Source organism: Sminthopsis crassicaudata, chromosome 1 (assembly GCF_048593235.1).
Source record: "Sminthopsis crassicaudata isolate SCR6 chromosome 1, ASM4859323v1, whole genome shotgun sequence".
Taxonomy (NCBI): Eukaryota; Metazoa; Chordata; class Mammalia; order Dasyuromorphia; family Dasyuridae; genus Sminthopsis; species Sminthopsis crassicaudata.
The window spans coordinates 662,221,864-662,249,629 of NC_133617.1; the positions used below are offsets into that span (position 1 = coordinate 662,221,864).

The 27,766-nt window shown below is 35.1% G+C and overlaps 1 protein-coding gene across 7 annotated transcripts in view; it reads right to left on the reverse strand.

Annotated features, from left to right (window-relative positions):
* FGD3 (FYVE, RhoGEF and PH domain containing 3) overlaps positions 1–27,766 on the reverse strand; it is a 191,575-nt gene that overhangs the window by 86,294 nt on the left and 77,515 nt on the right. For 6 of the 7 annotated variants that reach the window (XM_074283056.1, XM_074283055.1, XM_074283054.1 and 3 more), the window contains exons 2-3: positions 9,631–9,819; positions 1,006–1,189 (exon numbers count right to left, since the gene is read on the reverse strand). In XM_074283056.1, the coding sequence (XP_074139157.1) occupies positions 1,006–1,189; positions 9,631–9,819 (373 nt within the window). Of the gene's footprint in view, positions 1–1,005; positions 1,190–9,630; positions 9,820–17,849; positions 18,321–27,766 lie in introns of those variants that run through there. The other variant, XM_074283057.1, reaches the window with a different exon arrangement.

The following is a 27,766-nucleotide window of genomic DNA, read 5'->3' on the forward strand; positions in this document are numbered from 1 at the left end:
AGATTCTTTCTAATACACCAAACAGAATTTTTAAACTTTGCAGAGATCTTAGAGATCATATAGTTTCCTCATTCTGCAGATGAGGAAGCAGCCTGAAAGAGAGGAAGTCACTTGCCCAATGTCATACAATAGGTTAGTGACAGATATAGAACACAAGCCTACTAGCTATAATGTTTTCTCCTTTTGCCATACTATCTATATGTATTATATATAAGAACATTCCAACAGAATGAAATGTGTATATCTTTCATTCTGTTTATAGAGGACATTTTATGTATAAATCCAAAATTATAAAATCTATATATATCATACATATATAGTCTAGAAAGTGAGATATGGATACTAATCCAGCTGCTTGCTAGCCTCCAAACCAAAAATGTATTTGATTAAAAAAAAATCATTGTAGAAGACTCCAAAGAGACTTCAATTTTTACATTAAGGAGCAGCAATTTTTAATTTCACATTCCTTCTCATTCAAGTATTTCAAAGTGCATAAGACATGTACAATTGGATTTTTACAGTGCTTCTGTGAAGGAGTAAAATTATGGCTTAGATTTTGAGTTAATAAGAGCTCTAGTGTATGGCTAACTTATTTAAGTGAACCAGAAAAGATGGCAATTTGTTTTATTTATTGAAAATACAATTCAAAGATTCAGAGACCAACAAAGGACTTTTACAATAAATCTAGTCCTAGAATGCTTAATCTGGAATCCATAGATACGAAAGGGATTTATAAATAGATTTCAGAGAATTTATGATATTGGGTGGAAAAATTATATCTTTATTTTGATTAACCTCTAACTGGTATTTAGCATTCCTTCAATTATTTAAAAACCTTATTCTGAGAAGGGATCACTTTAATTAACCTTCCAGAGGAACTGAGAACACAGAGAAGGTTAAAAAATCCTTTATCTAATCTAAACTATATAAATCCAAAGAGGCCAAGACACTTATTCAAATTCTTTCATCTATTTTATAATCTGGAAAACAATAAGACAGAATTACCAGATGCTTTCAAACTTTTCAATCAGGCTATTGATGTCTGGTGAGATTTGTGTTTCTCCTTCTGCAGACAGTAAGGTCCTGGATGGTCTTGGGTCAGCTGGCAGAGGTCTACGAGGTGCCGGAGGTATTCGCTGCAAATCTCTTTCTTGTCCAAGAGATTTGAAATGGACAGGTTTAGGAGGTACTAAAAAGAAAATTTTAGCAAAGTCAAAATTTGCCTTCTTCCTATTATAACATATATCAACAAAGATGATTAGTCCAACTTCTGGAATAAAAGAGAGCAATATAAGTTTCTATCACATGGCTGCATACTTTGCAGATCACTTAGAGCCTCTTCATTAATTTCTGGGTTGGATATTTTCAATTTACCCAAATTTTAATATCCAAAACAATGACCAAATTTTCATATGTCCCTCTTTTAGAGGCCCTCTATCACACAAAAGAGAGTCCTACCAGACAGGCAGACAATATACTTATTACCCAACAGGATATTCTCCTATCCAAAGTCTTGGTTGTGTAAGGGCACATACGGCAATGCTTCCCAATACAGCATTAGTTCCTGTCTCATGCTTCCTTTTCAAAGACTACAACCAAAATTTTTTTTAAATTCCATTATGTGTTAGTCTTTGAAAATGGGCAACAAACACTAGCTGGCACACAGCTGTGCACACAACAGCATGCCTAGTAAACAACCACCCACGTAAGCCAAGGTAAGAGCTAGTTTCCCCTTCCCCTTGTTTCTTGTAGGAGACTCTTCGTCACACACTTCCTTCCTCATTTGCTGAGCAGAAAAAAATTGTGCTTCTGGCCTAAGCAATGTGTCTAATAAAATGAAAGAAGTTTAATGAAAAGACTGAATTTAAAGCTATTCAAAAGCGTTTTACTCTGCTGGTAAATATATACCTAGGAAAAGGTCAGTCATGAATTCATAGGATTGAGAGTTAGAAGAAGCTTCAGAGGTCACCTAGCACACACACATCCCTTCATTTTACAGGGGAAATTGAGTCTAAGAGAGGTGATTCCCCAAGGAGACACAAGCAATAAGTGGCAGGGCGAGATTTACACCAAGATCCTTTCATTCAAATTTAGCATTCTTTCTACTGCACAATCTAAGCTTTTTTTTTCATGTCACTGGAACGATTTTTAAATGGCCTTTTAAGTATTTAGCACTTAATAAATGTTTATTAAGAAATGGTCTCTTCAATTTCGAACTATGCCCAAAGGGTTATCAAAATGGGCATACCCTTTGATCCAGCAGTGTGTGTCTCTACTGGGCCTGTATCCCAAAGAGATCTTAATGGAAGGAAAGGGATCCATATGGGCAGAAATGTTTGTGGCAGCCCTTTCTGGCAAAAAAACTGGAAACTGAGTGGATGCCCATCAGTTAGAGAATGGCTGAATAAGTTATGGTATATGAATGTTACAGAATATTGTTGTTCTAAAAGAAACCATCAGCAGGATAATTTCAGAGAGACCTACATGAACTGATGCCAAGTGAAATGAGCAAAAACAGGAGATCATTATACAATTATATATGGCAACAAGATTATACAATGATCAATTCTGATGGACATGGCTTTTTTTTTTTTAATACTCCATGATTACATTATTTATTAATTTTTTCTTGACATTACATAGAGGGGAAAAATATTACATTGTATCACTCTTTTATATTACTAAAGTTCAGCTGCTCCATATTTATAGCATACCCCCTGGTAAATATCCTCCTGCCTCCATGCTCATTTTGCATAGCCAATTCAGACCTCGTTTGTGTATTCATTGTGTGTACCCACGTGTTTCAAAAATCACATTGCTTTTGTATGCTCAAGTACATATTTCTACATTCATGATACTTTTCACGTTCCATCTTGTAAATTGTCACACTAAAAGGGATTGTGTCTGAATCTGTATTCTAAATGGTTGCTGATACAATTCACCATTTTTATAAATATTTGATAATGCTATAATTTTTTTTGTAAAAAAAAGGCTTATCATCTAAAAATATCAAAGTTATTAGATTTAATTTTTATGAATTTAAGAGAGATTCTCTTCCTTGATTCCTGGTAATGAGAACTATCCCATGGTACAGTTAGGGATTTTCTAGAGCTACCTTTTACTACTTCCTATGAATATAATGTTTAAGTTTTTTTTTTTTTCATTGTTTTGGTTTTGTTTTATTATTTCTTGATTTCTCACAAAGATCCTTAGCTTTCATTTGCTCAATTCTAATTTTTTTTAATTTTTTATTATATATATATTTTTTATAATATTATCCTTTGTATTCATTTTTCCAAATTACCCCCCCTCCCTTTATTCCCTCCCCCCGATGACAGGTAATCCCATACATTTTACATGTGTTACAATATAGTCTAAGTACAATACATGTGTGTGAATATCATTTTCTTGTTGCACAATAAGCATTAGATTCCGAAGGTACATGTAACCTGGGCAGACAGATATTAGTGCTAACAATTTACATTCACTTCCCAGTGTTTCTTCTCTGGGTGTAGCTACCTCTGTCCATCATTGATCAACTGGAAGTGAGTTGGATCTTCTTTATGTTGAAGATTTCCACTTCCATCAGAATACATCCTCATACAGTATTGTTGTTGAAGTGTACAGTGATCTTCTGGTTCTGCTCATTTCACTCAGCATCAGTTGATTTAAGTCTCTCCAACCCTCTCTGTATTCCTCCTGCTGGTCATTTCTTACAGAACAATAATATTCCATAACCTTCATATACCACAATTTACCCAACCATTCTCCAACTGATGGACATCCATTCATCTTCCAGTTTCTAGCTACAACAAAAAGAGCTGCCACAAACATTTTGGCACATATATGTCTCTTTCCGCTCTTTAGTATTTCTTTGGGATATAATCCCAGTAGTAGCGCTGCTGGGTCAAAGGGTATGCACAGTTTGATAACTTTTTGGGCATAATTCCAGATTGCTCTCCAGAATGGCTGGATTCTTTCGCAACTCCACCAGCAATGTATTAGTGTCCCAGTTTCCCCACATCCCCTCCAACATTCATCATTATTTGTTCCTGTCATCTTAGCCAATCTGACAGGTGTGTAGTGGTATCTCAGAGTTGTCTTAATTTGCATTTCTCTGATTAGTAGTGATTTGGAACACTCTTTCATGTGAGTGGATATAGTTTCAATTTCTTACTCTGAGAATTGTCTGTTCATATCTTTTGACCATTTATCAATTGGAGAATGGTTCGGTTTCTTATAAATTAGGGTCAGTTCTCTATATATTTTGGAAATGAGACCTTTGTCAGAACCTTTGTTTTTAAAAATATTTTCCCAATTTGTTACTTCCCTTCTAATCTTGTTTGCATTAGTATTATTTGTACAGAAACTTTTTAGTTTGATGTAATCAAAATCTTCTATTTTGTGATCAATAATGATCTCTAGTTCTCCTCTGGTCATAAATTCCTTCCTCCTCCACAAGTCTGAGAGGTAGATTATCCTCTGTTCCTCTAATCTATTTATTATCTCCCTCTTTATGCCTAGATCCTGGACCCATTTTGATCTTATCTTGGTATATGGTGTTAAGTGTGGATCCATATCTAATTTCTGCCATACTAATTTCCAGTTTTCCCAACAATTTTTTCCAAATAATGAATTTTTATCCCTAATGTTGGTATCTTTGGGTTTGTCAAAGATTAGATTACTATAGATGTACCCTTTTTTGTCCTTTGTATCTAATCTGTTCCACTGATCTACCATTCTATTTCTTAGCCAATACCAAATGGTTTTGGTGACTGCTGCTATATAATATACCTTTAGATCAGGTACACTTAGACCACCTTCCTCTGAGTTTTTTTTCATTAGTTCCCTTGCAATTCTCGACCTTTTATTCTTCCATATGAATTTTGTTGTTATTTTTTCTAGGTCATTAAAATAGTTTCTTGGGAGTCTGATTGGTATAGCACTAAATAAATAGATTAGTTTGGGGAGTATTGTCATCTTTATTATATTCGCTCGGCCTATCCAAGAGCACTGAATGTCTTTCCAATTATTTAAATCTGATTTTATTTTTGTGGCAAGTGTTTTGTAATTTTTCTCATATAATTCCTGACTTTGCTTTGGTAGATGGATTCCCAAATACTTTATACTCTCAACCTTTGTTTGGAATGGAATTTCTCTTTGTATCTCTTGCTGTTGCATTTTGTTAGTGATATATAAAAATGCCGAGGATTTATGTGGATTTATTTTGTATCCTGCCACTTTGCTGAAATTTTGAATTATTTCTAGTAGCTTTTTAGCAGAGTCTTTGGGGTTCTCTAAGTATACCATCATGTCATCTGCAAAAAGTGATAGTTTAATTTCCTCATTTCCTACTCTAATTCCTTGAATCTCTTTCTCGGCCCTTATTGCCGAGGCTAGCGTTTCTAGTACTATATTGAATAGTAATGGTGATAGTGAGCAACCTTGTTTCACTCCTGATCTTACTGGGAAAGGTTGCAGTTTATTTCTATTGCATATTATGCTTACTGACGGTCTTAAATATATGCTCCTGATTATTCTAAGGAATAGTCCATTTATTCCTATACTCTCAAGAGTTTTTAGTAGGAATGGATGTTGGATTTTGTCAAATGCTTTTCTGCATCTATTGAGATGATCATATGGTTCTTATTAATTTGATTATTAATATGGTCAATTATATTAATAGTTTTCCTAATATTAAACCAGCCCTGCATTCCTGGAATAAATCCTACTTGATCATAGTGTATTATCCTGGAGATGATTTTCTGAAGTCTTTTTGCTAATATCTTATTTAAGATTTTAGCATCAATATTCATTAAGGAGATTGGTCTATAATTTTCTTTCTCAGTTTTCGATCTACCTGGTTTAGGTATCAGTACCAGGACATGGCTCTTTTCAACAATGAAATGATTCAGGCCAGTTCTAATGATCTTGTGATGAAGAGAGCCATCTACATTCAGAGAGGACTGTGGAAACTGAGTGTGCATCACAACATAGCACTCTCACTCTTTTTATTGTTTACTTGCATTTTATTTTCTTTCTCATTTTTTTTCCTTTTTGATTTTTCTTGTGCAGCAATATAATTATATAAATATGTACACATATATTGGATTACTTGCCATCTAGAGAAGGGGGTTAGGGAAGGGGAGGAAATTTGAACCCAAGGTTTTGCAAGGGTTAATATTGAAAAATTATCCATGCTTGTTTTGAAAATAAAAAGCTTTAATTAAAAAAAAAAAAAAAAGGAAATGGTCTTTTTTTGTGAAAAAAAAAGATAAAACTCTAATAATAATTCAAGATGAGTTTTCTTTAAAGGTCAAATTCTGAGCATAGTAACTTAGTTCACTTTAATAAATGTTCATTAAATATATTCTATACTTAAGAATTCTATGCTAGATACTGCCAGAGGTAAGCAAGTCCTGTCCTCAATGAACTTACACTATCTTAGGGAAATAAAAAATGTATAAAAATAACACAAAAGAGTTGAAATAGAGAATGTGCAAAGGAATGAAGAGAAACCTTCTAGTGGAATAGGGGATGGTGATGAAATTGTTAAAGAAGGCTATGTAAACTGGTTACTACTGCTTCCTGAGGGAAATACTTAAAGTTTTGGTAAAGGAAATCCATATCCTATTAAATTTCTCTCATAATAAAAATGTTTAATTGAAATTTCTATAATTGATGAATGACAATAAAATTCTATGTGAAATAAATTACTCTGATGTATTATGACAACTACTGAAACATAAACAGGCCTAAATCCTTATTTGACATCCATCAGTCAGTTTAAAGAAAGGCATATAATTAGACTATCAATATGTACTTTGGGAAGCTAGGTGGCACAATGCTGACCCTGGAGACAAGAAATATCATCTGCCTGAATTCAAATTTGGCTTCAGACACTAGCTATGTTATCCCGGGCAAGTCACTTCACTCTGCCTACCTCAGTTTCATCACGTACAGAATGAGCTGGAGAAGGAAATAACAAATCCCTCTAGTTTCTCTGCCAAGAAAATTCCAAATAGGCCAAAGAGGGTTGGACAATCCTGAAAAATGACTAAAGAACAAAGCCCTATGTATACTCTATATAAGGATGCCACAAGTAGTTCCCAAATGCTTTATGATTTTCAGAAATAAAGGATGGATGAAATATATGCTCTTTTTTTTAATTTCAAAAAGAAAATGCATTTATGTTTGCATGTAAGGCATGTCTTGGGGAGGTATGAGATTATTTAAGTAAAATTTCAAAATCTGAAGGTACAAAGGTATATAAATTTATATTACTTGCCTCCAGGGCAAATTGTGGGGAAAAAAAGATTTTAAAACTATTAAGTAAAAAAAAAAATGAAAACATGACCCAGCATAATTAACAACATCATAGAAAATAAGGCTCCTGGTCATATATATGGTTTCTAACTAATAAAAGGAAATTATTTTTCCCAAGTTGCTTTGGCAAGTAATTGGCAAAGCAGGCATCTGATAGGAGTTTTTTCATCAGGAGAGCTGTTATTATAATGAAATCACAAGTCCAGCTTAAAAAAATAATATAATCTCATTTGACCCTCAGTACAATCCTATGAGATATGTAGTGCAAAAAATATTATCCCCATTTTACAGATGTGAAATAACTTGTTAAATCATAAACCTAATAACTATTGATGCCACGATTAGAATTCAGGTCAGCTAACTCCTTATCTAGTATTTTTTTCCTATAACAAGCTGACTTTCTATGTAAAATAAGTTTAGTGATTAAATCATCTAGCATAATCTCTCCTATAGTACAGAAATCTCTTCTAAGGTATCCATAACTGTTAGTCATACAATCTCTATTAGACTTCTCTGACTGCACAGAGAGGCACAACAGGCTAGTAGAAAGATCATGGCACTTCTGCTTGGAATTAGGAAAGACCTTATATCCCAAAGAGATTTTAAAGAAGGGAAAGGGACCTGTATGTGCAAGAATGTTTGTGGCAGCCCTCTTTGTAGTGGCCAGTAACTGAAAACAAGGAGGATGCCCATCAACTGGAGATTGGCTGAATAAATTGTGATATATGAATATTATGGAATATTATTGTTCTGTAAGAAATGACCAGCAGGATGATTTTAGAAAGGCCTGGAGGGACTTACATGAACTGATGCTGAGTGAAACGAGCAGGACCAGGACATCATTATATACTTCAACAACAATACTATATGATGATCAATTCTGATGGACGTGGCTCTCTTCAACAATGAGATGAACCAAATCAGATCCATTTGTTCAATAATGAATAGAACCAACTACACCCAGTGAAAGAACTCTGGGAAATGAGTGTGAACCACTACATAGCATTTCCATTCCCTCTATTTTTGTCCACTTGCATTTTTGATTTCCTTCTTTTTTTCTAATTTTACCTTATTTCCAAGTCCGATTTTTTTTTTGTGCAGCAAAATAACTATGGATATGTATACATATATTGTATTTAACATATACTTTAACATATTTAATATGTATTGATCTAGCTGCTATCTGGGGGAGGGGGTGGAGGAAAGGAGGGGAAAAGTTGGAACAGAAGGTTTTGCAAGGGTGAATGCTGAAAAATTATCCATGCATATATCTTGTAAATAAAAAGCTATAATAAAAAAAATAAAAGTCTTAATTTAAAAATGGGGGGGGGGAAGGAATTAGGAAAGACCTGAGAGTTCAAATTCCAGCTTCAGCACTTACAAGCAGCATGATCCTGATCAAGCCAATTAACCTCTATGAATCTCAGTTTCCTCACCCTTTATAAAATGGGAATAACACTTGTAACCTACCTCAAAAGGCTGTTGTAAAGAGGAAATGAGATACATAGAACAGTGTATTTAAAACAATATGAAGTCAACTACTATTACAGGGACCTCATTGCTTTAGAAAGCAATTCATTCCACTGTTGGACAGCTCTATTAGTCCCTTTCAACTTTAAGGCTCTAAAATTTAATGGTTTTTCTGAAAAATGTGGTAAAAACAAATTTAAGCCCCTTCACTGAGGATGCTTTCTACCTTGGTCAGTGCTAACTCTCACCCAGAACTGAGAAAAGTGGGCTACTCTCATTTTTAGTTAAAAATGTGTAATTTCCTGCCATAAACCTTCCTGCACAATGGACAACTGAACAAAAAATTCTGTCTTTGGAAATAGTCTGATAAAAAAAATTATTTATTTATTCCCACTGTCTCTCTTCCTAAATATTAATTACAGGTACAACTTCTTCATCACAATATTATAGCATAAGTATTTTCAGCTTAAGGGATCAATACATAGGTTGAGTCAAATCTAATTTTTCTATACTTTTGGAAAACACAGGATCAAAAACTAGTCTAATATGATGGATCAGAGCTGGAAAGGAATCTCAAAAACTATCTAGTGCAAACACTTCATTTTACAAATGGGAAAACTGAGGCCCAGAAACGAGCATGAGGTCGAACTTAACTTAGCCATCTCATAAGCAAGAACTCAATATAAAAAGAAACATAAATAGCTCGGCCAATTATGACAAAGTTGATTAATATGAAGAAGTCAGATTGACTTTGAATTATACAATTAAATAACTAGATCTTTAAAATAGTTTGAAAGAAAAACTGGATGGAAAACCAGATATCCAAACACTTGCCTTGGGGTTTTTTCGGAGGGTTTGTTTTGGCAGCTGGGCACTTGATCTGAGGTTTTTTTCCCTGTTGTTGGGCACATTGTAAAGGACTGAGGCTTTGTAATTGGTCTTCAGCCTCTGGTGCTGGTGATGAGTCAGAATGGTGTTCACCTGGAACAGGAGCAGAACTAGGAGCAGGAACTGAAGAACGATCTGAAGTAGGAAAAAGAAAGAATAAATACATATTTCCTTTCCTTTATGGCATTGCTTCCATTCCTCTCATTTAAATGCATGCAAATAAAATCAGATTTCTCACTTTAATTATTTTTAAATTTCTATATAAAATAACTATTGTTCAAAGGATCACAGGCAGTTTAGAGGAGCTTAGATATCAATTAGTTTTAATTCCTTCATTTTATAAAAGAGGAAACTGAACCAAAAGAAAGAGGGTCTTGCCCATGGTCACACAAGTAGTAGAAAGGATAATAGATTCATATTTAGAGGGGATTTCAGGCCATCTAGTTCCTCCCTAATTTACAGAGGAGGGACTTGAGTCCCAACAGAGCTGAGATCTGAACAGAAGACCTCTGGATCATGTCATAAGTAATTCCATCAATCAATCCAGAGAACAACGTATGGACAGCAAAGTTAATAAAAAACTCACTGGATTTGGAGTCAGAAGACCTGGATGAAAATCCTGTCACTGCTATTTCTTACCTACATAACCTTGAACAAGTCACCTGACTCTGCTCTAAGCAGTAAATCTGTAAAATGAGTTTCTTGACCTTGATAATCAACTTTTCAATCCAAGTTGAAAACCCATGATCTTGTGATCACTATTATTTTAAAAAAAATTGGGAAATTTTTTCCAACTTCATCATAATATATCATAATTATTTTCAGCTAAAAAAAAATCAATCCATAAGTTAGGTCAAATCTAATTTTTCTGTACTTTTGAAAACAGGATCAAAAATTAGTCCATATGATGGATCAATGAGGCTGCCTTGGAAACCAGACTGGATAGTTCGACCAACTAACTACTGGGACAAGCTGTTTGGAAACAAGCTACTATGTTGGGGGGAGGGAAGGAAGGAAATGGTAAATCAGAGGTTTTTATTTAGACATAGAGCCTACAAAGATTTTAGTCTACATAAGGACTAGTCATTTCTACAACAAACAATATATAAATAAACATTCTATCTACATCTATAAACAAACATTACTTTGCACATCTTGCTTAATAAAATGAAATTAATAGCATCTCCTGAAGAATATAATGCTGCATGTGCCTGACATAAGTTCTATTAAGCAAGTGAGACTATTACTCTAATATAGCAAATAATCACTCTAAATAGTATAGTCTTATCCTATATAATAAGTTGTCTTTATGTGGATTTAAAAATTTACATTGATTCTTGATGTACTTTTGCAATAATCACTACGTTCTTCCTAATATAATAAATGTTTCTTTACACAAACTTAAACCTAATTTCAACAAACTTCTGTAATATACTATTATTCTATGAAACTATAATGAATTTTGACACACTCCCCTCTCCTCCCAAAAAAGAAATGTGCATTCAGGAAAGTTTATTTTTGCTGTTTAAGTTACTTTTTAATGCTTTTTCTCCACAATAGACTATCATCATAAAAATAACTCTTAAAAAGGCATCCTGCTTTATGAATTCTTCCCAGACTAATCAGAATAGAGTTATATGGCTTCAAACTCCCTACTGTCCTCTTTGGATGGGTCTTCAAGATAATTGAATATTATGTCACTCAGATGATGAAGCTGAAGTCCTTAGAGGATAAAGGACATGACCAAGGACCCACAGTGAATTACTAGTTGGTTTAGGATTAGAATATGTACCCCAGGCTAGCCCAAGACCCTTTACCCTACCACATGGCTTCCTATTATGAAGAAAGCAGCAGTAAGACAAAGCATAACAGAACTATAGAAATAAGAGGAAAATGCAAACTCCTGTTTGAATGTAAACTCTTTGCATAATGGCATTGTTTCATTTATGGTATTTGTTTCTTCAGCACCGGTCACAGCACCTGGCACATAACAGATTCTTAATAACTACTGGTTAACTTCTTGATAACAAAATGGCTCTGCTTGTTTATGCCCCATGGAGCAGTTTAGTATAGTTTCATTGTTGGTATATGACTTAGACAACAGTCTTGAGAGTAGGGTAACCACTGGTTATATTTAATATAAACTACTTAACAAATAGAGAATTCAGAACAATTCAATTAAATATACATGAAGTACCTACTATTTGTAAGGTACTATGCTAGGCACTCAGGAGAGAAGGCAAAAATGAAATCATCCCTGCTCTCAATAAGCCTTCATTCTATTAAGGGGAATATAACATGTATATGGATATATACAAATATATTTTAATTAGAAAAGAGAATTAATAAGTAGTGGATTCAGGAAAGGAGGTAATAACTGCTTTAAATGTAATCTTGATGTTCTTAAGAGAGCTGAGTAGAGATAGAGAAATTGAAATATGAGGCTGAAGATTGCAACTTATTCTAGAGGCAACATAGAACTATTGCGGATTTCTGAATAGGGTATTGACAAAGTAAAATTGTGTGTTTTGAGAATATTGATCTGGCAGTCATGTGGAGGATGAGTGAAGGGGGAAGAGCCTGGAAGCAGAAAAGATCTATTAGAAAGACATAAAAAAAAAAAAGAAAAAGAAAAAGAAAGAAAGAAAGAAAAGAAAGAAGAAAGAAAGAAAGAAAGAAAGAAAGAAGGAAGGAAGGAAGGAAGGAAGGAAGGAAGGAAGGAAGGAAGGAGGAAGGAAGGAAGGAAGGAAGGAAGGAAGGAAGGAAGGAAGGAAGGAAGGAAGGAAGGAAGGAAGGAAGGAAGGAAGGAAGGAAGGAAGGAAGGAAGAAGGAAGGAAGGAAAGGAAGGAAGAAGGAAAGAAAGAAAAGAAAGAAAGAAAGAAAGAAAGAAAGAAAGAAAGGAAAGAAAGAAAGAAAGAAAGAAAGAAAGAGAGAAAGAAAAGAGAAAGAAAGAGAGAGAAGAGAAAGAGAAAGAAAGAAAGAAAGAAAGAGAGAGAGAGAGAGAGAAAAAAAGAAAGAAAGGAAGGAAGGAAGGAAGGAAGAAGGAAGGAAAGGAAGGAAGGAAGGAAGGAAGGAAGGAAGGAAGGAAGGAAGGAAGGAAGAGAAGGAAGGAAGAAAAAAAGGAAGGAAGGAAGGAAGGAAGGAAGAGGAAGGAAGAAAGAAAGAAAGAAAGAAAGAAGAGAAAGAAAGAAAGAAAGAAAGAAAGAAAGAAGAAAGAAAGAAAGAAAGAAAAGAAAGAAAAGAAAGAAAGAAAGAAAGAAAGAAAGAAAGAAAGAAAGAAGAAGAGAAGAAGAAAGAAAGAAAGAAAGAAAGAAAAGAAAGAAAGAAAGAAAGAAAGAAAGAAAGAAAGAAAAGAAAGGAAGGAAGGAAGGAAGAAAGGAAGGAAGGAAGGAAGGAAGGAAGGAAGAAGGAAGGAAGGAAGGAAGGAAGGAAGAAGGAAGGAAGGAAGGAAGGAAGGAAGGAAGGAAGAAGAGAAAGAAAGAAAGAAAGAAAGAAAGAAAGAAAGAAAGAAAGAAAGAAAGAAAGAAAGAACGAAGAAAGAAAGACATAACACTAGTCCAAGTGAGAAGTGAGAACCTGTACTAGAATAGAGGTTGTATGAATGAAGAAAAGGGAAGAGATGTGAGCAATGTTGTGGTAGAAGCTACAAGATTGGCAACTTTCAATCATACCATTAAATTTTTGACTCTTTATGAGGAATGAAAGAGAAATTTATTGTAAGGTTATGAACTTAGATGTGAAGAATGACGGTGGTTATCTTCAGCTAAAATGGAGAAATGTGAAAGAAGGACAGGATTCAAGTGAAAAAAAGATAAGTTTCATTTTGGAGGCCTTATTTTTTTTTGAGATGTTTTTGAAATACAAAGCAACTAGTAGTACCGGACTTGAGTTCGGGGAAAGAGATAAGGGGTAGATATGTAGATTTGAGAGCTACCAGTATAGTTATTTGAATTCATGAAAGCAGATAAGATTACCAAAGGAGAATAATACAGAGAGAAGGTAAGCCTTCCAAGGCATTCTTCATACCATTGCCCAAATAATATTACATATAGAGGTGTTCAGGTTTCCTCTCCTTTAATTCATTTTCAATGGTTCTTATTGCTTATCAATTAAAATTCAGGCTCCTTTGCCGGACATTCAAGGTCTTCCACTTTTAGATGTTACATTATTTCTATGTTATCTTAGGATCTAGCCAAAATAAGTTACAATCTATGACCCACCTCACCCCTAGGCTTTCATAGTGTTTTTGTGTGTGTATACTCTACCCTACATCTAGAATGCCTTAAAAGCCTTTATATCTGTAGATGAATTGATCATACTTTGGGACCCATATCAAGTTCTACCTTCTTCATAAAGCTTTTCCTGATTCCCTTAATAAGAAACAATCTTCCTTTTCTCAGATCTCAGGTAGTAATTTGTTGGAATCTCACTCAACATATTTACAACATCTTACTTTATATTTAAATTTTATGTGAATGTCACATATTGGCTTGACAAAGCACTTTAAATACTTTGCAAAAGACTTTATATAAGTTATTTTAATTGATCTTCATCTTATGAGATAGATTATATATGAGTTCTTATCATTCTATAGATGAAGAAGGTTTGTCTCTTACAAAATTTGAGCTCAAGTCTTCCTCCAAATTTTTTCTTCTATCCACTTAATAGTGTGCTATTCCTCCTCTGCCAGAATCTAAGCAAACTGATGGCAGAGATAATGTTTTATTCAATTTTGCGCTCTCCACCAGGGAAAAACACAGAGCTCTTCACAATACAGTTAATATTTAGTGAATTTAGTTGAATACTGGATTGAGAACCAAGAAGCTTGTATTTTATTTTCAATTCTGCTACTAATTCACTTTGTGATCGTGGATAAATCAATCACAATCTCTCTAGGCTAAAATTTTCTCATCTGTAAAATAAAGAGATTGATCTAATTGTTCTAAGACTTCTTTGTGTTGAACAGTGTGAGCTGTGGATGTCTAGATGGGAGGGAGGGGGGAGTCAGTCCTTAAATGCCCTAAATGAGCTATGAGAGAAGGAAAAACCAAAAATCCCTCTCCAAAGAGCTCATTTCGGTTTAATGAGTGCAGTGAAGTTTAAGGAAATCTCAGTTTCCACATCTGCAAAATAGAGGGCTGGACTAGGGGATCTCTAAGGTCCCTTCCTGCTAGTTCTTCCTGGAATCTTGATTTTTTTTTTTTAAAGAAATGGAAACATAAATAAATTCCACCCTGTGTAGCACTCAAAGCTATGAGTATGATATGCATTTTATGTGTATTCTAGTATTTTTTTATTTACATTTATATTTATTAGCTTTTTAGATAATTCTAAAGTAATAAATTTCAATTGTTAAAAGATACAGCATTGACACTTTGTAAATTTCACATTTCAAATAGAATCTAACAAAGAATCTATTAATGTTATATAAAGCAGAACCACCACAGGACAGTCAAAACCAGGGACAAACCACTTCCTATGCCTCCATCTCCCACAAGCCTGACCAGCCTAGGCTGACACTACCAGCCTCTGTTTGCCTCAAAGACAGTCAACAACAAAATCCTGTAGTGGTCCAAGCTGCAGATTCCATATATACTTTATCTTTTCAGAACATTTTCTCTCAGCATATTAGAAAATAACGTATCTCAATGTGGGAGGAAAAATCCTGTTCTAGTCTATGTAGGCTCCACCAATAACCCACTTTGTGACTGTAGGCAAGGCCCTCCCCCTCTCTGAACCTCAGTTTCCTCTTCTGCACAATGAGTGCACAATAAATGGCTTCCAATGTGTCATGACACATCTGGCAATCTTTACTTAGAAGGAGCCATTTATATCTGCTGATTTTGAAAAGTCTTGCTACATGTTTAGATTCTCCAGTGCTGTTAAACTAGGTCCCCCTCCTTCTGATGGGGACACATTTTTAAACCTTGCCTGGAGTGCAAGAATTGTTTTACTCCTTTCTATCAATTTGGCACTACTACATCCATAATCTGTATTTTAAAACAGATATAACATGTATAACATATATAACATTTATACATGTTAAAAAAATGTTTCAACAGTCAATTTTTCTTTTCCTCTGGCAATACAATTAATGATTTCTCATTCTCCTTAAATCCCTCCTACTAAAAATTACAAAAACTTGTAGTTAGGAATAAATACAAGCAAAGGAAATTTTAAAAAAAGACTTGCTCGATGGAAAAACATTATTTAGAAAAGTTGTAATTTTGTTATTAGCAAAATTCAATTAATGACACAGTTTTAAAACCTTCTAGGGGAATGAGGAATGAAGTATGGAGGAGTCTCTTAGAACTGCCCAGTCTTATGAATCTTTAAAGTAAGCAAGGGTGAGTCAAGGTCTCTTCAAGCTGAGAGCTTTCACTGCCCAGAGTTTAAGCAAAAACCACTCTTTGTGCATTTATCATCCCTGTATGGCTGGCACTCAGACAGCAGAGCCCTTTCTGATTTATCCAATGTTTCCAGGAAATGTTCATTCATTTCTTTCACTCTGCATACATAGTGATTTGAAAGCCCAAATACTAACTTTTTTCTTGAAGAAAGAGTCTGTTACCTTTCCTCCAGTCTTACCTAAGTTTTGGGAATTCTTTTGCTTAAGCTTATTTTGTATAATTCCTATTCTGAATAAATTAGGGTAAAAGAAGGTCAATGTGATACAGTGGCCAGAATGTAAAATACTCACTGGTTTTGGCATGGAAAAAAATGGTGGGAAGAAGTTACAGGGCAAATGATAGAAACGCTGGACTCCTTGAATTATTACTCAGTAATAAGAGTTGCCACCCAGCTTCCTTAGTAATTTAGTGATTTCTTAGTGATTCTTTAGTGATTTCCTTAGTGATTTCTCCCTTTCTGTCCCCAGTGGGCAACAACCCAGGTCTCAATTCCCAAACACATTCATATGTTCTTCCCTACCTCTGGTAAAAGGACAAGAGATTAAATGGTCAGGGCAGCTTTATCTTTACTTTTAAATTGTCTTGCTTTCTAATATGCAAATGTTTTGCATTAACTTCATATGTATAATCGATATATTGCTTGTTTTCTCAATGGCTGGGGGAGGTACTACAGGTTAAAAGTGAAATGGGAACTCATAACTAAAAAAAATGTTAAATTATAATTATAATTTTTTAACTTTATAAATTGCCTTATTTTTATCTTATACAGTAGTTTTTAAAGAACAGGAATAAGACTCTAGAAACATATATATCAAAAGCAAATCAGTTATCTCTGAGCATCAGTCTCTTCATTAGTAAAATGGGAATAAGTTTGGTGCTATTCTAGCTTCATTATAGGCTCAGTTCAAGCACTACTTCCTACACAAAAAGAACTTTTAACAATTTCCCCTGTTGTTAATATCTCCCCTGTCTCCTAAATTACCCTGTATATAGTTTGTATTAACTTATCTACGAATATGTCATTTTTCCCTAGTAGATTATAAGCTTCTGGAGGATTAGGGTATTTTAAATTTTTATCACTTTAAGTTTAGCACCTAAAACTGTGCCTAACACATAGTAGTAGATACTTAAAATGTTTGTTGAATTACACTGAAACAGAAGTCCAGAGAAACTAAATAGTTTGCTCTGAATCACATGTCTAATAGCCAATCCTGGATCAGAAGCTCAGAACCCAGTTTTCTTTATCACAGTCCAGTGCCTACTATACCATCTAGTCTGTCAGCATACTCATCAGTCGCTTCAGCCAAATACTAATCTCTGAACCTACCCCATTATGAGATTCTGAAAACAGCAGATTATTCCCTTCAAATTTCTTCCTATGTGGCTAGATCATTGGCAGTAAAGAAGCAAAACACATTAAACAACTTCAAGGCAGTAGTCATTTAAGTTAATACGATTTAATTTACTTTAGAGATTTATTCATAGTCTCAGGAAATCCCCATTTTAGCTGGTGACAAGCTGTCACAAAATATGACTCCTGACACATAATTACAACTGAATATATTAAACACAGTCATATTCACAACCACCATTCTGCTGTAAAAAACATTTCAGGGCTTCCTGCCATGGGAGCAACAATGGTGTCACCTAAAGTCTCTAACTCCCAAGTCAACATAAAAAATACTTTTAAAAAAATCCCCATTTGCTACTGTTTTACATGTCATTAAAGACTAAAGAAGGAAAAATATCACTTACAAGTTTTCCATATAGGTTCACATCTTCCCTTCTGATTTGAGCTTCATGCAACAGCAAAACATAACTTCCTCTTTCTAATTTTCGCAACACAGGTCACAAAATGACAGCGCATTTGCATTTCTGGGTGATTACGTGAGCTTGTGACAAACTTCATTTGCTAGGTCTGAAAACACTGCTTGGGAGGGTGGAGATCAGAGGTCATGGCATATTCCTGGCCACACTGGTGCATTAGAGTTCTCCATTAACTTAAAGCAACTTTTTTTTTTTTTAAAAAACGGAAACATTCCTCTAACGGCTTAAAGTTTAACGCAATTTTCTTCAATGAAATTTCTGCCTGGAATTGAATCACTTTAAGCCACCTCTTGTGCTTTTCTCAAGGAAGCTTTTTCTACTGAGATCTAACTATTTGGCCATAACAATGAACTCAGAAGGCTTTTCACAGAGGGACAGTTTCCAGAAGTCCTTTAGATCAACTGAAGAAAAGGAAATCAGCTTAGCTCTGCAAGGACAGGTTAATCAGATACACAAATGCTAACCAGTAGCCAACTTCAAATAGACTGTCTTAACACTGAGGCAAACTCCTGCTTCAAAACAAAAGATAGGGAGAATGACATGGAATAAAGAAAATGTTCTTTTTTTAAGAAAGGAAATGGTTGAACATGACTGAGTGGGTAGAGGGCTGGATTTTATGAGTCAGGAAGAAATGAGTTCAAGTCCTATCCTGATATTTATTAGCTGTGTAACCCTGGGCAAGTTCATTAGCTTTTTGAAACTCAGTTTCCTCATCTCTAAAAAGAGAATGTTTGACTCACTCTTTAAGTTTTCTTCCAACTCTAAATCTATGATCCTTTGACCTAACAATTCTTCCAGAAATGACAATTAGACACTATTTTTGAAGCTTCCAATTAGATAGGGATAATTTCCCATGGTTATGTTCAAAATGCCCATTTCTATGATACTTAATGGTTCAGAAAGCATTTCATGGCAAAAATCCTGGGATGCAGCAAAAGAACTCTAGGAGATGATTATGAACCACTAAATAGAATTTCCAGTCCCTCTAATTTTGTCCACCTGCATTTTGGATTTCCTTCACAGGCTAATTATACATTATTTCAAAGTCTGATTCTTTTTGTACAGCAAAACAACTGTTTGGTCATGTATACATCTATTGTATTTAAGTATACTCTAGCATATCTGACATGTATTGGTTAACCTGCCATCTGGGGGGGGGAAGAGGGGGGAAAATTGGAACAAGGGGTTTGGCAATTGTCAATGTTGTAAAATTACCCATGCAAATATCTGGTAAATAAAAATTATTAATTAAAAAAATCCTGGGATGTTGGGGGGGTGCAAAGATTTGGTGTTCCCATTTTACAGATGAGGAAACAGAGGCTCCAAGAGGTGAAATGATTTGCTGAGGGTCACATAAATAGAAAATGTCAGAAAATAGGTCCAAATCCTCATTGAAATAGTACAGGCAAAAGTATAAGGTGGGTGGATCAAGCCCTAAAAATCTCAAATAGAAAAATATGCTTAGAGAAGGATCAGTGAAACACTAAGAAGAAAAACACCAAGAGTTACTAGTAAATCCCAAACTGAAAAAGAATTAGAGATATTTAATGTCCTCCCCATCCCCCCAAAAAGGTTCTCATTTTGTAATGATTTATCTGTGTACATGTTGTTTCTCCCTTGCGGAACATAAGTTCCTAGAGGGTAGGGGTTTTAAAAATTTTTATCTTTGTAAGCCCAGAATCTGATATTGTATCTAGGACCTGGGATATAGTCAATAAATGCTGGGTATATCAAAATGAATCTGAAACCCAGAGCAATTTAAGTACTCCTCAGCCTCCCCCGCCTGTCTATGGCCCAACTAAGTTCACAGCCCAGGTCAGGATGCTTTGCACCACTCTTTCTGCCACCATGCTCTTCCATGCATCAGTGTGATGTCAAGTCAGATTAAGGAAAAAGGTATGATGAGCAAGGAAATGGCTGTCAAGTGCTCCTTCCTTTATAGCACTAGTCTATTATTAGAATGCTGTACATAGACTGGGTCACTGCATTTAAACAGAAATATGAAAACTTGGAGAAGGTACAACAAGCACAACAAACATAAAGGATTGAAAAGTAAGCACCATGAGGAAAAATAAAAGAACCTGGAATCATTTGCCAAGACGAAAGAAATTAAAGGGATAATTTCATTTCTTCAAACATGGTTTGATGCTTCAAAAGATCCCTTATTTTATTCATGTTGGTATTACATCTACCAGACAACTCAACTCCATCACACCTTGGGAAACGACATGCTTAAGAATCCTTGATTCTAATATTTCTTGCCCTTGTATATAATGTGCAGTTGAACTTCTTGGGACTTGTCTAGGCTCATCCTCAGATGAAAGGTTACAGTTTCTACAAGTTCTTTTCAGTTTATCAAGAACAAGACTTCAAAATAATCTAGTCCAATTCTTTCACTGTACAGAGAAGGAAACTGAGATATAAACAAAGAGGGCATAGAGAGAATTGATGGTGGAACTGGGACTAAAACCTGGGACTTAAGTCCTAGTCTTGAAATCTCTCCACTATATCTCCATTTCCCCAGATAAATTGCAGTTCAATTCAAGTGTCAACTGTATATCTACAAGGCAAATTCAAAAGTAAGTACATAAAAGAGGTTCAACAAGATAGCTAGAGAGATTTTAGGAAGAGAGATTCCTTCCAACTCTGAGGGGGATCAGGGAAGGCCTTCTTCAAGATGATACCTGAGGCAGGGAAGTCTGTTTTTTAACAACTATTTTATGTGCTTTCCAGCCCTGTGACTCAAACATTAAAATTCTTGCATACAACGAATTGATTGTAATAGGTAAATCTTATTAAATAAAAAAGGGTTCTTGGGAGACACTCTATTCCTAATGAAAGAACTTCATACTTGTCTTGATGAAGAATGAAAATGTTACGGATACTAAAATTGATGGAATGACAGTATCCAGTCACTGTGGTATATAAATTGACAGATATATAAGAATATGGAAACAGACTGGGCAATTCATGACCCAATGAAGGGATGGACAGAATTTATTAAGTACTTACTATATACCAAGAATTATGCCAGGGATATACATACAAAAACAATTCAGTCCCTATGCTCAAGTTTACATTCTAACAAGGGAAAGACAACACAAATGGATATTTTGCTTTGGGAAGTCACAGGGAAATTAAGCCAGCAGACCTGCCCCTTCCAGAAGCAATGGAAATATTGATTTGCTTACTATTTACAGAGCAAAAAGGGAAGGAGAAGAGAAAATATAGGATGTAGTATACAAGCAACAGCGGACAATCTGACAAAGAGATAGCCTAAAGAGTTGGGACTGGATGATAAGCATGATCTGAGATTTTTAGGAAGTTAGATATTATATGGACCATACATATCTATGCTGGTTGAATTACCAATCTGAACAAGCTGGTCCCAGAGTGTGGACCTAAAACGGAGTGAATTACATCATCCAGGGCATGGTTTCAAGAGAGCTAGTGGTCTGGAAGAAGCAATGGAAGGATAAATCTCTCTCCCTCTCTCCCTGTCTCTCTCCCTCTCCCTCTCCCTCTCCCTCCCTCTCCCTCCCTCCCTCCCTCCCTCCTTCTTCTTCTTCTCTCTCTCTCTCTCTCTCTCTCTCTCTCTCTCTCTCTCTCTCTCTCTCTCTCTCTCTCTCTCTCTCTCTCTCTCACACACACACACACACACACACACACACACACACACACACACACACACAGAGTCTATATGTGACCATAGCTTCCTGAAATGTAACAGCCTGTGCTATACTGGGTTACACTCTTAAATCCATTTAGCCTAGAATTTTATTTCTGATATTCTTTGGAGGCTTTAATATTCTTCCAAGATGTTAACCTCAAAAGATTTAAGATTGTCCTCTACAAATATCTCCTCTTTGACTTCTATTACATTGTTCTGGCTTTTCTTCTACTTCTTTGATCCCATTTTTTTCATTGGCTCTTCCTCTTCACAACCTCTTACTAAATATTTAAGCCCTTGGCCCTTTGCTCTACTCTCTCAACATTCTCCGTTAGCAATCCCATGTGCTGCTATTATTTCATCTAATATACCTCTATACAAATAACTTCCAAATTTTTATCTCTAAATCCTGACATTTCAACAAAACTCTAACACTATAACTCCCAACTAATGACAGTATACCTTTGTCATTACTCAAACGCAACATAAAATACTCTACAAAACATACTCCTGTCAAAAATCTCTTCTTTTCCACAAAAATCACCCTAGTTCTGGGTCTCATTACTTTATACCTGGACTCAACATCTTATACCCTAAACCAAGATATGGTCAAAATGGATTCATGATATAGACATAAAGGGTGATACTATAAGCAAATTAGGAGAACAAGAGAAAGGGTACCGGTCAGTCTTTGGCAAAGAGGAATTTATGATCAAAGAAGAACTAGAGAACATTATGAAATGAAAGATGGGTAATTTTGATTACATTAAATTAAAAAGGCTCTGCACAAACAAAACCAATGCAGTCAAGACAGAAAGGAAGCAGAAAGCTGGGAAAAAATTTTTACATCCAATGTTCCTGATAAAGGTCTCATCTTTAAAATATACAGAGAATTGACTTGAATTTATAAGAATAAAAACTATTCCCCAATTGATAAATGGTCAGAGAATTTGAAAAGGCAACTTTCAGATAAAGAAATTAAAGCCATTTCCAGTCATATGAAAAAATGCTCTAAATCACTCTTGATTAGAGAAATGCAACTTAAAACAACTCTGAGATACCACCTTACACCTCTCAGATTGGTTAAAATGACAGGAAAAGATAATGATAAATATTGGAGGGGATGTGGGAAAACTGGGGCACTAAGGCATTGTTGCTGGAGTTGTGAAAGAATCCAACCATTCTGGAGAGCAATTTGAAACCATGTCCAAAAGTCCATAAAACTGAGCATACCTTTTGATCACTATTGAGTTTATATACCAAAGAAATCATAAAAGAAGGAAAAAGACCCACATATGCAAAAACAACTCTTTTTGTAGTAGCAAGGGATTAGAAATTGAGTGGATGCCCATCTATTGGGGAATGGATGAATAAGTTATGGTATATGAATGTTATGGAATATTACTGTTCTATAAGAAATGATGAGCAGGCTGATTTCAGAAAAGCCTTTAAGACTTATATGACCTTAAAGAATGAGATCATAAATAGATTAGAGGAAAGGGAGGACAGTCTACCTCTCAGACCTGTGGAGAAGGAAGGAATTTATGACCAGAGGAGAACTAGAGATCATTATTGATCACAAAATAGAAGATTTTGATTACATCAAACTAAAAAGTTTCTGTACAAACAATGCTAATGCAAACAAGATTAGGAGGGAAGTAACAAATTGGGAAAATATTTTTACAGTTAAAGATTCTGATAAAATATTTCCAAAATATATAGAGAACTGACCCTAATTTATAAGAAATCAAACCATTCTCCAATTGATAAATGGTCAAAGGATATGAATAGACAATTCTCAGATGATGAAACTGAAACTATATCCACTTATATGAAAGAGTGTTCTGATCAGAGAAATGCAAATTAAGACAACTCTGAGATACCACTACACACCTGTCAGATTGGCTAAGATGACAGGAACAAATAATGATGAATGTTGGAGGGGATGTGGGAAAACTGGGACACTGATACATTGTTGGTGGAGTTGTGAAAGAATCCAGCCATTCTGGAGAGCAATTTGGAACTATGCCCAAAGAGTTATCAAACTGTGCATACCCTTTGACCCAGCAGTGCTACTACTGGGCTTATATCCCAAGGAATTACTAAAGAAGGGAAAGGGACCTGTATGTGACAAAATGTTTGTGGCAGCTCTTTTTGTAGTGGCTAGAAATTGGAAGATGAATGGATGTCCATCAAATGGAGAATGGTTGGGTAAATTATGGTATATGAAGGTTATGGAATATTATTGCTCTGTAAGAAATGACCAGCAGGATGAATTCAGAAAGGTTTGGAGAGACTTACATCAACTGATGCTGAGTGAAATGAGCAGAACCAGAAGATCGCTGTACACTTCAATGCTGTATGAAGATGTATTCTGATGGAAGTGGAAATCTTCAACATAAAGAAGATCCAACTCACTTCCAGTTGATCAATGATGGACAGAAACAACTATTCCCAGAGAAGGAACACTGGGAAGTGAATGTAAATTGTTAGCACTACTGTCTATCTACCCAGGTTACTTACACCTTCAGAATCCAATACTTAACGTGCAACAAGAAAATTGGATTTACACATATATATTATATCTAAGTTATACTGTAACACATGTAAAATGTATGGGATTGCCTGTCATCTAGGGGAGGGAGTAAAGGGAGGTAGGGGATAATTTGGAAAAATGAATACAAGGGATAATGTTATAAAAAAATTACTCATGCATATATACTATCAAAAAAATTTTATAATTATAAAATTAAAAAAAAAAGACTTATATTACTTGATGATGAGTTAAGTAAGCAGAACCAGAAGAACATTGTACACATTAACAGCAAGATTATGTGATTATCAACTATGATAGCTTTGGCTCTTTTCAGCAATACAATGATCCAAGCCAATTCCAACAGACTTGGGATGGAAAATACCATTCGCATCCAGGGGGAGAGCTACAGAAACTAAATGCACATTGAAACATACTATTTTCACTTCTTTTGGTTTGTTTTTTTCTTTCTCATGATTTTTCCCTTTTGTTCTGATTTTTCTTCCACAAAATGACTAATATGGAAATATGTTTAAAATGATTGTACATGTATAAACAATATTAGATTGTTTATGATCTTAGGAAAGGACAAGGTAGGGAAGAGAAGAGAAAAAATTGAGACTCAAAATCTTACAGAAATGAATGTTGAAAACTATCTTTGCATGTATTTGGAAAAACAAACACTATTAAATTCAGAAATAAATAAATTTTTAAAAATTTGTTAAACTCTTATACCTGGTCTCCATGGCTTCAGTTTCCTTCCCTGCCCCCAGATAATCCATCACTGCTTTCTTAAGGTTATTATTTATTTTAAAAATTTCCATGGCTCTCTACTGGATCAAGTTTATAGTCATCAATCTAGCATGCAAATCACAATCTGATCTCACTATTTTGCAAATTAATATCATATCAAAATATCAAATCAAAGCCTTTATTCATGCTACTTTCCCAAACCAGAATGCCATTCCCCTTCTCTTCTTTATTCTAGTGCATCATCTACTTTTCAGGTCAAGCTCAAGCCCCACCTCCTCCATAAAACTTTCCCTAATATTCCAGCTCGGACTCTTCCCTCCTTTTAGTGCCTTGTTATGAATTGTCTCACTTGTCGTCTGTTCCACATAATTTAACACCATCAGATGATGACACAAAGAAGTTAAATGACTTTGCCCAGAGGGACAGAGCTCTTTGCAGTCGGAGAAAAAATGCTAGCGGTAGTCTCCTAACTTCAGATTCAAGATTCTTCCAGTTACATAATTCTATTTCTTCAATGTTATTGTTTAGTTGTTTCAATCTCGCCTGACTCTTCATGATCCCATTTGGGGTTTTCTGGGCAAAGATAATGGAATCATTGACCATTTCCTTCTCCAGTTCATTTTACAGATGAGGAAACTGAGGCAACCTTGCCTAAGATAACACAGCTAGTAAGTGTCTGAAGCCATATTTGACATTAAGATGAGTCTTCCTAACTCTAGGCCTGACAGTCTAACCACTGCACCATCTAGCAGCCCCCTTTTCATCATTGCTCCCTTAATAGACACTATTTTGCTCTCTGATGTTTCACGTAAGTCTAATCTAAGCTTAAAGGCAGGGACCAGGTCACCATCATCATCATTATCATGATTATTACCATCATAAACCTAACACACACAGTTCTTTCAAGTTTAAGAAAAATATTTTTCTACTAAATCTACTGATGATCCATTTAGGGAAGGCAGGGTATGTGTTCTCTCCATTTTTCAGAGGAGTAAAAAACACTCAGTATAATTTAATGGGGGTCATATATGGGGTCTTCTTTCTACTCTTAAAGTGGCTTCTTTATTTTATATCTTTGTCTATTTTAATGGAAAGAAGATTGTGTTTAGAAATAGCAAAGACCTAAGTGACATCTCATCATTGACATTCACAAACTACTTTTCTCACCTACTTGAGCACATGTGAACATGAGAAAAAAGGAGATTACATGTAATCATTTTGTTTTAAAGCAGAAAAGTAATGTGTAAATAAGACTTTTAATTGTGACATAGTATTGTACATAAAGTAGATTGTTCTACAATAAATAAATACACATTTTATTCCATTTTCTCCTTTGACTCTTCCAATAATCCTATAAGGTAGACAAAGCAGTTTATTTTGCCCATTTTACAGAGATATTATAAATCTGCCTTTCCACAATGTCTTGTGCAGGTGGATCCAAAGTAAGCTCTCAATTCTTATTGCCTGATGGTTTGAATGCATTAGCAAAAGATAAGTGTATATTCACTGGGAAATTCTACCAAAAATGTCAATGGTAATTATTCTTCTACATGCCAATAATAATGTGCCTGGGGCTCCCAATTAAAATAGTCACAACTCTCAAGAATAAGTTTATGCTTCTTAAGACATAATAAAGATACTTGGAAACAAAAATTTCCATGCACTGAATTTCATATAGATTGGGGAAAATAATAGAATTTTGAGAGGATGTGAGGTGTCAATCCCACATAGCTCAGGGATGGAATATAGGACTCACTATAGACTAGTCCCTGAAGATGGCCTGGGCTAAAAAGGCACAACAAAATTCTGGGCATTTCTAAGAAAGAGACAAGCAATCACACAAAAGACACTTTCTCTTTGTACAAAGCTCTGGCACAGTTGCCCTTGGAACTCTTTAAACAGCTCTGGTCTCTAAGCCACAAGACAGATGTAATGAAGCTGAAAACAAAATAATTAAGGGAATTGGGACATGGGGGTGGGAGCTGCATGAGAATAGACTGGGGAGATGAGCTCTCTTCTGTGTGAAAAGAGCAGAGCTGAGAGAACAAGACTAAAGTTCATAGAATCATATCATTGGCTTTCCTAAAATGTAGTGCCCAGAACTGGAAACAATTTTTCAGATATATTCTGGCTTACTTTAAGTAAGAGGTAAAATTATCTTCTAAGAATTAAGATTAGGGGTTAAGAGCATCAGAGGCTTTTGGAGAAAAATTGTGGTGGGGACTTTTCTTTTTTCTTTTTTTGTGCAGCAGTCAGTGTTAAGTGACCTTCCCAGAGTCATATAGCTAATAAGTGTCAAGTGTCTAGCACTTGATCAGTGCTTTACCCACTGTGCCATGTAGCTGCCCTGGGAGTTTTCTAAAGAAGCAATAAGAAATGATTCCAAGGTTTGGCCTGTCCATGGTAAAGGTCCAGTGAAGTTTTACACATTATTTCATAGTAAGCCAAGACTGACATGATAACAATGTATTTGGGAAGCAAAATTTCATAAGTTGCAAGCATGTCAAATTGTCATTTAAAACTGGAACAGACTTTATAGAGATCAACTAGTGTAATGTCTTCATGTGCAGTAAGGAAAAAAAAGGTACCTAGAGTTAAAATGGTTTATTACAAGTCAAATAGTTATTAAGAGGCAAAGCATGGATGTAACTCAAGTCCTCTGACTCCAAATCCATACCCACTATGTCCATATATTTTCACTGCTCAGTTACACTATTTTAGGAATAAGGTAGCAGAAGGTCAAGGAAAATTACTTGTATCAAATGGTTGTAGGGGCAACTTGAAAATAGCTGATCATGGAGATCAAACTAGGCAAGGAGTCAGCTACATCACTAGGAGGTACAAAGAATAGAGCACAGGAGCCAACTGGAACACTGGACACAGTAATGG